The following is a 14,491-nucleotide window of genomic DNA, read 5'->3' as shown; positions in this document are numbered from 1 at the left end:
GCAGGAATATTAGACTGCTGTCACTTTAAGAGCTGCCCAGATCCAATATACTGTTACACATTTTTCTCAGTTGTTTGCTTTCACTTAACGGTTTATGAGGATACTTGCAAAGACAGGAATGTTGACACATACAAGTGTGTGCATTTAACCGTTCAAGGCCTATAAAGCGGCAAAAATATGTCCGTTCAAACCCACACTCTATGAGCACCGTTTTCATGTGTGCACGCCTCTCTGGTAGCGCTCAGAAACATTGTTAGATCATGTTAGGTAATTGTGTCAGTTAAAACCTAAAGTAATGTTAAATTATGGGTCGTTTACACCAAGGACATTAACCATAACTATACATTTTTTCACTGTAAATTATACAATGACTTGTTCTTTTTCACTTCCAAAAACTGTAATTTTAACAATATTTTATTGTAAAATTAAACCTAAAGTAATGTTAAATTATGGGTCGTTTACACCAAGGACATTAACCATAACTATACATTTTTTCACTGTAAATTATACAATGACAAAAAAACTGTAATTTTAACAATATTTTATTGTAAAATTAAATTAAATTTAATCAGTTATTCACAGTTTATAGTACAGAAACTTAGTGTTAACCAATTAACAGCTTTTTACTGTAGCATTTGTACAGTCTTTTACTGTTAAAATCACAATCATTTTTTAAAGTGTTGGTGTGGACAAGTTTAAGTGGACAAGTTTATGTATAGTTGCCTTTATAGTTAAGACTGTTTAATGTTTGTGCTGTGGCTATCTTTTTGAACAGAAAAAGAATGTTACTTCTACACATGACAAAACAAAGCTGTTAAATACATATGCAACAAGGACAAATGACAAGGCACAGCAAAGGTCACTTAGCATCCTGAAAGGGATGAACTGGCACTACAATAACCTTCAACACAGATCTGAGCTGTCGTTTAAATGCCCTACAACACGTCTAAGACTTCAACGGGCCTTAATAGAAACTATCAGTCACGGGTGTGATGCCACAGGTCTGCAGCAGCCGACAGCAATGGTCCAAGACCCACAAGGATACGAGCGATGAATGAAAATAATGGAATCATGCTCTGTCTCTCTCACACACACACACACACACACACACTCGTCTCCCAGCATGACATAGGCAGGGAGACAGACTGCAAAGAGTGTGGCATAAATCCCCTAAGTGCCATGCCTCCATCCCTCAAACACGCATTTTATCTACTAATATTTACATTTTATAAGAGGTCAGGTCAGCTCCGGGCCTGCCCATGTGCTAAGTTGCACACAGCGACATGAATTACTGTACTAAGTGGTAAATGCTTTTGAGGGGAAAAAACACACACACACAAATAAATTATTTACCGGTTGTCTTTTTTTACCTTTTATAGCAAAGCAGGAAAATGCCATTTGCGTGTCGTAAGGCTTGGTATTTGGATGGGATATAACGTGGGCACAAGCTTCTAAACTGTGAATAATAAGGTCTACTGTTTAAAGTCTTTGGCTAAAGTGATCAATTCTGAAAAGATTATTAACATTTACAGCCAAACACCCTGACCACAAAAAAAAAACAAAAAAAAAAATCCAAGTGACAAACACTAAAAGACATTTGACTACAGGGTGTACTGCATAACTGGATAATAACTGTTTAAAAGCAATGCCCATATGACAGGCTTTTTTACCAAAACAATACCAGAGTATTATGTTTTATCATTAATCATAGCACAAAAATATTCCAGTGGACTAAATTGAGTTTCATTGTATGGACAAAAAAAAAATCTAAATCTTTCATGTTTCACTAAAGTCAGTCATTTAGGTTTTGAACAACATGAGGGTGAGTAAATGACCGAATTTTCCTTGGTGTGAACTGTCCCTTTAAGCAAAAGAGTAAAATTGAGTGCAGCAAGCTTCCTTTGAGATGGACAAACTGTCTCAATCTTTATGCAATTAAAACTGCTTCAGCAAAAAAGTACCTCATCCATCTCTCAGAAAAGCCAGGGATGTGATTTTAACAGCTAAATGATCAAGGACCAGGTATAGCGGAAACCATCTGACAGCCCATGTGTGACAGATTTGCGTTTTTATGGAGAGCTGTAAATTTAGCAAAAGCCTCAGGGACAGTAAAGTGCTCCCCTTCGGAGTGATTCGCTTTAACTACGCATTCAAATGAGGATACAATGGAATAGACAAAGTCAGTTTAGCATTTTTGCAACCTGAAGTAAATGAGAAAATAAGCATTAAAATGGACCTGGCTTTTTAAATATTTTTTAAAGGACCTGCAGGATCTTGACTCAAACTTAATTAACATTACTAAATATTTGGGGAAACCAGAAGCCAGCAGGTTAGCAAGGACTCATTAAGGCTCAGCTTTAACAAGCAGGTGTCCATACACTGAATTTCCTAATGAAGAAAATTGCTACAGAAAAGGTCAAATGGTAATGATCTGCTCTTACTGTTCAAATGTTATTGCTATTTATGAAAAAGGAAAATTATTCTGGGGTGGTAAGACAAAAATAATTTCAAAAAGCACACTGTTAGGTGAAAGAACAATAAGAGGAACAACAGAAACAGGGCTCAGTTCGAGTTGAGACTTCTAAAAAAAATTTTAAAAAAAACAAACGGAAGGGAGTTGTCATGAAACAAGACCAGGTGTCACTCTTGCTGAATGCCCATGGCAAAGAGGAAAAAAAAACATGAGGAAGAGAATGGACAGAGAGAGGGGTGTGTCTCTGTGTGTGTGTGGGTCTCCTGTTCCACCTCCCCTCCATAAGGCCATGAAGAGTTTGCATGTCTTTTCACAGATTCTTCAGATGTTTGCCTTCAAGTTAAGAATTTAAATGTCAAAAGCTTGACACGTCAATCCTTATTACTGAAAGCTTGCCTTGTGTACAATCACCTCTACAACAAGAGTCTGGGGGGGTCTGAAATGTATTAATAAAATGCAGCAGAAAAGCTCAGAACAGACACATCATGTGACGTAGTCACGAGAGGGTGGAATAATTAAATACATGCTTGAACCACAGCACTCAAAACCCTTGAACCGCAACACTCAAAACCATGAGCTTGTGCATGGTAAAGTGAAGTGTCTTGTTTGTTTAGCAGTGCTCTGCATTGTTAATCATCTGGCTAATTAGTCTGGACTAGACTTTTAAGTCGAAACCAGATTGACTGCCTGAGTTTGGGGTTACAGCACAAACCGGGGCACACAGTTTAAGGTCCTGCATAACAATTACACATCTTTTCCTGGCTAACAAAAGCCTGATCAATCTCTGTGCTAATCGGCAATGAATTACAATCTATTTTTGAACAGCCTTAAAACCGCTTTTGAAAACCTGAGCCAAAAAAAAGACGGATGCAGCAGTCCATTATAATTCAGTCCGTGTCTTTGGTTTTCTGCCTACATGCACAATTTCTGCTCAAAGATAATGAAACCTGTAAAATTCAGGTCGCATAACGGTGATTAAAACGTTAGCATTCATCATAAGATTACATCAATTATTAATAGAGGTTTGATTATTTTGAGGTGCTGCTCAAAAAAATTATTTAAATATAAGACTGAGGCAAAAATCAAAGCAAGGATATTAAACAAACATGAGATGACAGAAAAAAAAAGAATTTATGGCAATTTGAGCAACTCTTTAATTCAAGCGCTATAAAGTCAGAAACCTTAATGCATTAAGCACTTAGGTTGGTCAAAATAATGCCCAGAAACTGAGCTACATTATGCCATTTTATTAACATTTCATAAACATTCGTACCAGAGCCACTGCCAGAGGCTCTAACCTACAGAACTTGGGCTTCAGATTAACCTCTCGAGACCTCTCATTTAATTTATAGAATATTAAAGTGTTTTACACAGCTGATTTGTGGGAGGCTGTCGAAATACACATGCAATCAACCCTCTCATCTGAAGAAAGAAATTTGCAGAAATTTGACTAGAATGAATTGTGATTACTGCCTTAAGCAGGAAAAAAATTTATGACATTGTCTTCCGACATCATTTTGCTTCAATAAATTAATAACAAAGTTCCAGCTGTGAGTTTCATTTTGCGGTTTGAAAAATGTAAAAGGGAGAGAAAAGGACCCACTGCTATGCTAGCTAGCTAAAGAGAGAGAGAGGTTGAAAGTGGTGTACAGATGTAACTGTGTTGTACAGATGTAACTGTGTTAAAGAAGATGTGCTGTTCGACGCTACAGAGCACTGAGCACCAGAACGACCAGACACAGGAACAGTTTCTTCCCTCAGGCCATCCATCTCATGAACACTTAACAATAACTGTGGAACACACACTATTTATTCACTCATACACTTATTTATCTAACACTCATACTCAGTCTACACCTCAAATTTGCACATAATATACAGTACCTGTACATACAAAAACTGTCTATTGTAATATACCTGCACATACAACTGTCAATTTATATATTTTTATTCCTTATTTACTTGTTCTATTTTTTATTATCTGTGTTTTTTGTTCTGTCTCTGTCATTCTGTTACACTGTGGAAGCTTCTGTCACGAAAACAAATTCCTCGTATGTGTAAACATACCTGGCAATAAAGCTCATTCTGATTCTGAAGAGCAAAAATCCTCCAATAGCACAATCTCAGCTGTGACTGAGAGCGCATATGCTGTCTGGCCAATATGTCCTTCTCTCAAACTAAGTCACTTCAAACAAGGCAGTTATTCCAGGAGAAATCATATGGCTAAAAATTGAATTTGGGACACCAATTTAATCTCTGTATTATTGCGGGCCTTCAGAGTTCATTTAACAACACAGTCAGAGCATAAATTGGATGTGAGACTAGTTATTCATTCTAACAGAGGCAGGAGGAGCTGCACCTGTCTGACTCAAATCGAAATTACAGCCTATTGCACCAAATACATTCCTCCATTTAGCAGAGGATAAAAAAATAAGAAAGATTGAGGGAGAGATATATTAACTACCCGATAAGGAAATCCTGAAAGACTATAACAAAAAGATGTTAAGACTTTTCCTGCACCTTAGGATTTGAAAGATTAAATAAACATTTTAAACCACCCACAAACAAAGTGTTATATCACCCTCTCAAAAAAAGAAAAAGAAAAAAAAGCTGGCTGTCTATACAAAACTCTAAAGCTGAGAAACAGAGGGAAAAAGATGCAGTTAATATAATACTTTTGAATAAAATTAGCATTGCTTTTATTCAGCAAGAATGCATTACATTGATCAAAAGTGACAGTAAAGGCCTTAGAAAAGATTTATATTTAGAATTTTCTTTAACAAAGAATCTTCATGGTTTCCAACAAAAAAATAAAAATTAAGCAGTTTTCAACATTGATAAGAAATGTTTCTTGCATATTAGCATATAAGAATGATTTCACTAAAGCCTGGAGTAATGGCTGCTGAACATTCAGCTTTGCCATCACAGGAAGAGATTCCAATAGATAATATTATAATCAATAAAATTTCACAATATTACTGTTTTACTGTATTTTTGATCAAATAAATGCAGCCTTGGTCAGCAAGAGGCTTCTTCAACAACATTTTTAAAATCTTACCAACCCCAAACTTTTTTTTAAACCGTAGGTTATTTAGCTGCCTACAAAGGCAGCATTGTAGGCACAGTCCACATTTTACATTTAGTATTGCATGGTTAGCTTTGCAACATGTTAAAACTAAACTCAAGTCATCTTCTGCCTATGTAAGCAATAGCTCACTAAGTTTTGCAAGAGCGTTTGTAAAAGGTAATGCCAGGTAAAGTGCCGGCCAAAGCATCCAGGGACTCCAGGAGGCTTTAATGCAGAGAAAGTGGAGAAAGATGGACATATCATCTCCCTCATCTGTTTCTCCTGTCGAGTGAGCAGCCAAAGCACTGTCATGTCAGTTGTGCTTCAGGGCTGAGGAGCAGTGTTTTGTGTGTTGGGGCAGACACGCTGCAAAGGCCTAGTCAAGTAGAAAACCTGTTTTGAAACGACCCGGACACTGCTTGGATGAATCTGTGGCTAAAATAAACCGGCAGCACCAAGGATGTGCAAAAGAGCGATCACAGAAATGTACATCTCATGGATGGCGCTCATCTGTATTCAAACGATGACTCTGTCATTTATCTGTGTTGGGACATATGGGACTGCTCTATGTCATTTATCTGTGCAGGGACATAAAAAGGTCTACCCATAAGCTGTGGTTCTGTCCAATTATATTAGCATTTCTCATGCAGTCACGGTAGCACGGCTAATTTTGGATGACATGGCAAGCTTATTACACAGATAGCTGCATATTAGTGATTATCACTGCTGGAATCAATCTGGTATGATTTTTCCATTCCAGGCATGAGCACTCTTCACAAGGATCACTTGAAATGGCACTGGAAATCGAATGTGTAATTTGACTTTTATTGAATGCTTGTGCCTTATCCATGCCAAACCCCCCTTGCTAGACGTTATCAGACAGCCATTTTCAGGCTCTCACACCGCAGTGTTAAAAATGGACCGTAACGACAGAAGCGCTTGCTCACGATCCTGGTCTGGAGTTACACAGAACCAGCAATGAGCCATCTGGAGCTCGTCAGCTCAGGTTGCCGAGAACATTGCTGTGTTTCCAGACAGAGCTGAGGATCTGCTGCTTCCTGACGTTTTGCAAGACTGACATAAATGGTCACTGACACCTGCGAGACATCGCCTCCCCGAACATCATCTTCAGCGGTTTGTGGCACACCACCACTTCAGCTGCCCACACACCACTATTAACATGTGACAGAAAAATTGTTACTGTGTGCTAGGGGCGTAGACCTTATTTGAACTTTGAGTAGGGCCATCAAGCAGGAAAAACTCAATACCGATTACGAGGGGTGTAGCTAGGGCTGCGTGATTTGGAAGAAAAAAAAAATCAATTTTTTATTGCTTTGCTTATTTGTCTGTGGTTCAGGAGTGGCTTAACAAGAAGAATATGACAACTGTAACTAAATTCTGTCTGTGTGTGGTGGCTCTTGATGCCTTGACCCCAGCCTCAGTCCATTCCTTGTGAAGTTCACTCAAATTCTTGAATCGATTTTGCTTGACAATCCTCATAAGGCTGCGGTTCTCTCGGTTGGTTGTGCATCTTTTTCTTCCACACTTTTTCCTTCCACTCAACTTTCTGTTAACATGCTTGGATACAGCACTCTGTGAACAGCCAGCTTCTTTGGCAATGAATGTTTGTGGCTTACCCTCCTTGTGAAGGGTGTCAATGATTGTCTTCTGGACAACTGTCAGATCAGCAGTCTTCCCCATGATTGTGTAGCCTAGTGAACCAAACTGAGAGACCATTTTGAAGGCTCAGGAAACCTTTGCAGGTGTTTTCAGTTGATTAGCTGATTGGCATGTCACCATATTCTAATTTGTTGAGATAGTGAATTGGTGGGTTTTTGTTAAATGTGAGCCAAAATCATCACAATTAAAAGAACCAAAGACTTAAACTACTTCAGTCTGTGTGCATTGAATTTATTAAATACACCAGTTTCAGAGTTGAATTACTGAAATAAATGAACTTTTCCACGACATTCTAATTTATTGAGATGCACCCTGTATATGTGTGTGTGTGTTTGTGTATAGAGAGAAAGCAAAAGCACTATTAAATAATAACAATAATAATGATTAATTATTATATTATTAATTATAATTATTACAAGACAAAAAATTACTAAAAAACTACCAAGCCGTTCTGAGACGTTGCAATCGCCGGTGCATAATGATCTGCTCATGCATACAAACATAATGCCACGCTTCATTCTGAAACGGGCAGATTTTTTTAGTTCACTTTTATTTCAATTAATCACGCAGCTTTAGGAGCAGCCCTCATTACACATCTAGAAAGTGATGGAATGCAGTACCATGGCAGCCAAAAACAACAAATCTGATTTGCTGCTTGGAAACAGAAAGGCTACTTCATTTGGAAATGAGAGATGAAGATGGGGAAAAGAGATTGGTTAAAACAAAAATCTGCCATGTAGAGAAATGTGCTGGGGGAGAAAAAGAGTGATGTGACATTCAAGACATTCAACGTGTTGGAAATCGGAGGAATAAATCAGCCTGCGAAAATGAGGTAGGGTTTTAAACTGATGATTGCATTTGTTTATCAATTCTAGCACTCCACACCAGCTTGGCCTAAAAGTGGCCAATTTTCTCTCGGTGTGGAACAAATACAGCCAAATGTGTCAGAGAACTTACAAGTTCTTCATTTACCCACCGGACCACAAGCATATCATATCACCCACCACGCTGCACGCCACAGGGGTGTAAAATGGCTGCTTTCAACCAGTATTTCTTTGAACTACTCAACACTTTCTTTAAAATTTTTTTAAAAATAAATGAATCTGTGACTTCAAGATAATAAATGGAGAAGCAAAAGGAAAACAAATGAAATGAAAGACCGAAAAAACAAATAGAACCAACACTGGTGAGCAAACAAAGAGAAATATTTGAAAACAACAGCAGTCAAACAATTCAATGCACAGATCAGTATCACAGGAGGGGGCTTGTGTGTACTGAACCCCTCTCTTCAAAAGCCAGGCAGCACAGGACAAATTGTGATGAGACTGGGGGTCTTTATACAACACCACCCGGCGAACGTGATATGTGCACTGTCCCTGAAGTAAAACTCCCCTCTCCTTCCCGGCAGGAGAGCGTCTTTCTCAGGTAGCAGGTGGGTACTTGGCATCGTCATTCAGAGATGTGGGACTGTGGAAGGGGAAAAGCAGTAAACGAGAAGGAAAAACAGCATTTGACATGCACCTACATTGCCCATGTACTCGGAGAGCAGATCCTGCAGCGCCTGTCGCACAGAGTTGCATTCAGCCACAATGCGCTCACGCCGGTCGTCACGAGTGCAGGAGGAATCAGCCATGAGGGCGGCGCCACTTATGATGCTCTCCAGACGCTCCTCGAGAGAAGGCCGGAACCTCTCCTCGCTAAAACTCAGCGGATCCACAATGATCTGCTTCTGCAGGGGGAGAAAAAGAGAGAGAATAAAGCATATGATGTTTAAAAGTAGAAGGAGCACGACAGGAATATTAAGCACTTTCTCTGAATTAATGCACTAAAATATTGCCATTCAGCGTTTCTGTGCAAAACGGGGGGGGGAGTGAGATATGATTTCACATACCAAATGTCCAACTTCACAAGAGTTTGACAGTTAAACGGCAGTCATTATTGGCTGTGCGGCCTGAACAGGATTTTGGAATCTATCTCCCCGGATGCCGAGGCACAAGCTGTGATATTCATTAACTGGACGAATCAATAATTCACAAGATCTGAGTTGATGGTCTGGGGCTCCTGATGGAATTTCAGGCCAATGGGTTTTGCTCAATCAGAGGCTGCAGTAGCTTGCCTGTGCACTTCATCTGTCTTTTAAATCAACCATATGTAACAGACGGCATCTTAAAAGCCATTTGTACCGTCTTCTGGGGCCGAACGTGGAAAAAAATAAAACAAGTGGGACAAAAATCAAGCTTAACTGCACATTATGTAAGATCACAGACTCGTGCACATCTCGTGTGGGGTTTTCAACAGAGAGAACTGCTTTGGTAAACACTGCAGTTAGTATGAGTGCATTTTTAAGGCTACTAACCCTAAACGGCAAAGCAATCGGATTTTGGCCTTGGGCAACAAAATGCAGTTGTGCATATAAAACATTGCTATTTTTCCTCCTTGAGCCAGGATGACATTTTAGATGTCCCTACATTTCCATTGCTGGGTACATTTACTTGGGGACATCACACTCCCTCTCTCAAAGAATAAACTTGTCAACGTCTGGTGCAATTAAAGCAATGAGAAGAATCACAAACATTCCAAATAAGCGAAAGCTGCTTAGAAAGAAATGAAAATAGGCGGAACAGTGACAGGCGGAATCAATCTTCAAAACAACGTGACAAGCCCCTCTATCTGATGTCATACACACGGTAAAATATTCAACAATTCAGTTGTTAGAAACTGAGTTTATTAGCCTCATCTCATCTGACCTCCTTTACTTGCGTGTCACGTTGGCATGGCAACAAGCCTCTCTCTGACTCACTGCAAAGTTGCTCCAGCTTCAAATTAAGCAGCAAGAAGCGACGTGGAAAAAAAATGTGCATGTGTGCTGAAGTTTCTGCACAGTCACCAGGAAATTAAAGATGCACATGATCTGAGGTACCGACATTCCCCATCTCATTTGAGTGCACACACATGACCACTTTTTTCTGTCAGTTTAACAGATGCCATCTGTTTAGGCAGAGGACCGCCTCCCCTTTGTGAGGATGTCTGGCCTCCTGAAACAGCTACTACTAAGAATAGAGCAGCTACATCTCCAGCTTGAAGAGTTTTCATATTCAAATATAAAGTGCAATGTTTTAATGCACAGATACGACTTTGTAACATTTGTAAACAAACATAACATTGGCCATAGCATCACCCAAACTATGGAGGCTAGGGCTGCACGATATATCGAAATTATCAAAAAAATTGCAAATGTAAGTATCGTGATATGCATATCGCAACGTCGTGCGATATCTGAATAATTTTAATAATAGGCTACTTAAATCAAAATGATAGCAAAAGGTCAAAGTTTTTGCTATCAAAAGGGGTGTATATAGCAGAGAATTGCTTGATGTTAAAGAGAGTTAAGTGCAATAAGTTGCAGAAAACAACACTTTGCCGTCTCGTCTTGCTGCCTGACACACAACTGAAGCGCGCGCACAACCCGCATCTCGCATCGCGTCTCTTCTGTTCTGCTGCACATGTGCAAAGCGTGCGCACACACACAGAGACGCGTTTCAGACAGCGCGCAAACACTGAGTTGATTAATCTTTCACATCTCCTCATGTTTGAACAGACACACACAGAATTATGTCAATAGTACCCGTCTCGATGATTATTCTCGTAAACACAGTCAGTTATGTTTTAAATGAATGTAAACCGCTGAGAAAGAAATCGGATGTTTCATTATACAACTGTATCCGTGCAGTCGCTCTTAAAGGGGTCATATGCTTTTTTAAAGATCATTATTTTGTGTATTTGGTGTAACAGAATATGTTGACATGCTTTAATGTTCAAAAAACACATTATTTTTCAAATACTGCAATTCCTTATTTACTTGTTCTATTTTTTTTTTTATTATCTGTGTTTTTTGTTCTGTCACTGTTATTCTGTTACACTGTGGAAGCTTCTGTCACGAAAACAAATTCCTCGTATGTGTAAACATACCTGGCAATAAAGCTCATTCTGATTCTGATTCTGAATATCTCTTTGGTTTTGAGACTTTAGTCTTTGCAACTTCAGGGATCTTATCTATGCACAATCAGCTTGTAACACTCCAAAGATAAAGGAAAACTTGAAATTGCATCATATGACCCTTTAAAGGGACCGCAACCTATAAATACGTACTGCTGAATGTCACTCATGTTAATCAAACAACAAAACACAGCTATAACAAAGATTAATCTAAATTTAATTTATACAGTGAACACTATGCAGTGTTATTTTACACGTAATTATTACATTTCTGTACCTGAATACTACTGTTTATTTTATCTATGCTTGTAAATTGTGAATTGTAAATTTTTACTGTCTGTTCACTTGCCTTTAATCATGTTTGAACTTTCTTAGGCTATAGTTTTTGCTGTGGTATATGAAGAAGTACTTAGTGTATGGAAAGCAAAGTTACATTGATATAAATTAGTGTCATTAATTTTTTGCTTGTATGTTCACGTTGATGTTAAAATTACATTTTCAGATTTGTGACATTACTTTTTATGTACTGCTAAAACACTACTGGTCACTTTCAGTTGTTGTAGTGATTCATTCTCTTCCAAGAATGTATGTGAAACAAATTGGTTATATAATTTTAATTTTTAAAGGTGCCATAGAATGGAAAACTGTATTTACCTTGGCATAGTTGAATAACAGTAGTTCTGTACATAGAAATGACATACCGTGAGCCTCAAACACCATTGTTTCCTCCTTCTTATGTAAATCTCGTGCATGCAAAAGACCACTAAAAATAGGCGAATCAGAACATAACACCGACTGTGCCATTACAGTCGAGATCACTAATATGTATGCCCCCAACATTTGCATATACCCGCCCATGTTCTAGGCCAGCCGGACCTGCACAGCCAAATCATCAGAAGTTCTGCAGGTATTGTGAAGAAACAAGCGAGGACAACAGCGAAAATGGCAGATCATGGAAATAAATGTTATGTTACAGGCTGTGCAGGGGATGTGAAGTGCAGGGATGGGTTGGTGTCTGTATTCAGAAAGGCACGGAAAGCAAATAACGCGTTCTAATAAAATAAATCGAGCCACTAAAGGGACATGATTAGCTGCTTGCTAGCAGGTTACATTACAGTAGGCTACTTAAGATTTCACTTACCACATTACACAGAGCACGTGCGATTGCAAATCTCGAAAGTGAAAGTAAAAAGCTATTGTGCATGTTTCAATGCCCCGCATATTAATAGCGGCTCCCTGATGCCCGCATTTTCTATACAGTATAATTATCCAACGATATAACTGCGAGAGAAAGTGTTGAAATATATATTTTCCCTGTGTTTCCTTCCTGCTGTGAGAGCTACTGAAATGAGCCGCACTGTGAAACAGCCAATCAGAGCAGAGCTCAACATTATTATTCATGACCCTTCCAAATACGGTAATAACAGACCATTTAATTCTAGAGACAAATCCTAGGGTTGTAAATGGACATGTAAAACCATTTCTGAAGATGTTTTGCCCTTACCTAAGCCACATACCTTATATGTAGATATCAGAGAACAATTTAAAATATTGTATCAATGCATTCTATGGCACCTTTAAATATTTTTAAATTTAATTTAAATTGATTTTACATACTTTAAGCAATATCGTATCGCATATCGAATAATCGCATTATTTAACAAGGTACCGCATATAGCATTTTTCTTCAATATCATACAGCCCTAATGGATGCCAATATTTTCTGATGACTGCTTTAGTTTTAACCAGGGCTTTTTGTTACTTTTTGTTGCAATACAGATCCCAATAGCCGAGATTAAGCGAAGCAAAGCTAGTTTTACAACAATTATGGGAAACAAGTCTTGGTGATGCTTCAAGGTGGTGATGTTTTCATTCTGTTACCCACAAGGGCAATTGACTTAGCAGCCTTTCACAAAGAACACAACAGAGGGGTTTAGAGATGTGCCTTTAAAGAGTTTAGCAGAGAGATGTTGGAGGGAAAACATGACGGATGTAAACTCCACAGAGTAAGCTAATTGTGTAATTCAAAATTGTGTTTTCCATTTTTGTATGGATTCAGTGATTTATGATTTAATTTATCATAAAAAATTGTGTCTAATGAAATTAATTTATTAAACTAAGAATTTAATCTTGTAACTGTCATCAACTTTTTGTAATCAAAAATATTTAAGACCCATCGAATCCGAATTTAAGACATTAAGACTTTTTAAGGACCCGCGGACACCCTGAAATTATCACTTTCTAATGGTTTTGAGCTGAAAAGGAAAACGACAAGAGAATAGCAAATGACAAAGGCCTGACAATGTGGTATCCAACCCTGGGCGTAAAACATAGAGGAACGATACAGTTGATAAGTTCTCTTGAAGTGTAGTAACATCTACAAGCAATATGAATGCTCCTGAGCTAAATTTCAGCTGTCCCAGATATGAATGAATACTTATGCAATGGAATCATTTTTTTCAAGTTTTTTATTTTTAATAAATTATGGTGTATGGAGTGTATGGATTGATGTGGAAAAAAAGTAATTTAAAGCAGTTTAACATAAGGCAGCAACGTAAAATGTGAAAAAACAAAAAATAATGCAATGTGTTTATGCAGTTTAAGGTTCAAAAAACATTATTTTCCACATAATGTACATTATTGTTGCTTCTCTATCTGAAATGCGTCAATTTTCACAAAGCTCATCGTTCTGAAAAGCGAGGTGTACGCTGATTGGCCAGCTATCCAGTGCGTTGTGATTGGCTGAATACCTCAAGCGTGTGACGGAAATGTTACGCCCCTTACCATACTGTGATGCCGTGTCCCAACGCGATGTCAGAAGTGCCAGACTGTCCTTGCAAAGTTGGAACTGCCCCACTTTATAGAAACCTTTGTGCACAGACGCATTGTAGGCTACTCTGCGGGTTCAGGAAACAGTCCTCCATAAAATGTGCTGCACCCATCTGAATATTTGGGTTGAACTGTTCTGGAACAATGTTGTAAATACAACTTAACCACTGATTTCTAGTTGTGTCCTCTTTTGGAAGGCCAAACAAAGTAGTTTCGCTTTCACAACTAAACACACAGCGTCACACACGGCGGACTTGAGTGAGCGGCGGCTGGCGGGCTAGAGTGAGGAACAGCTGGTGGATTCTACGAAGGAGCGGCCGGCCGGCTTGCAGCAACCACATGTGACAAGCCCGGGCTGGACTCCACTTCGTCCACGGTGAAAGCCGATCCGGCGATCCACAGCGCGAAGTTGATGTATTTCCTCAGCGACCAGCACGGATCAGCTC

The 14,491-nt window shown here is 38.7% G+C and overlaps 1 protein-coding gene across 1 annotated transcript in view; it reads right to left on the bottom strand.

The window, feature by feature from the left end:
- The window catches only part of ctnna1 (catenin (cadherin-associated protein), alpha 1), a 126,193-nt gene that overhangs the window by 75,717 nt on the left and 35,985 nt on the right, over nt 1–14,491 (bottom strand). The window contains exon 7 of the mRNA XM_016440004.1: nt 8,746–8,949. Coding sequence (XP_016295490.1) covers nt 8,746–8,949 — 204 coding nt within the window. The remainder of the gene's footprint in view (nt 1–8,745; nt 8,950–14,491) is intronic.

The sequence above is a fragment of the Sinocyclocheilus anshuiensis genome, unplaced genomic scaffold (assembly GCF_001515605.1).
Source record: "Sinocyclocheilus anshuiensis isolate Anshui unplaced genomic scaffold, SAMN03320099.WGS_v1.1 scaffold103, whole genome shotgun sequence".
Classification (NCBI taxonomy): Eukaryota; Metazoa; Chordata; class Actinopteri; order Cypriniformes; family Cyprinidae; genus Sinocyclocheilus; species Sinocyclocheilus anshuiensis.
This window is presented reverse-complemented; position numbering and strand designations above follow the sequence as displayed.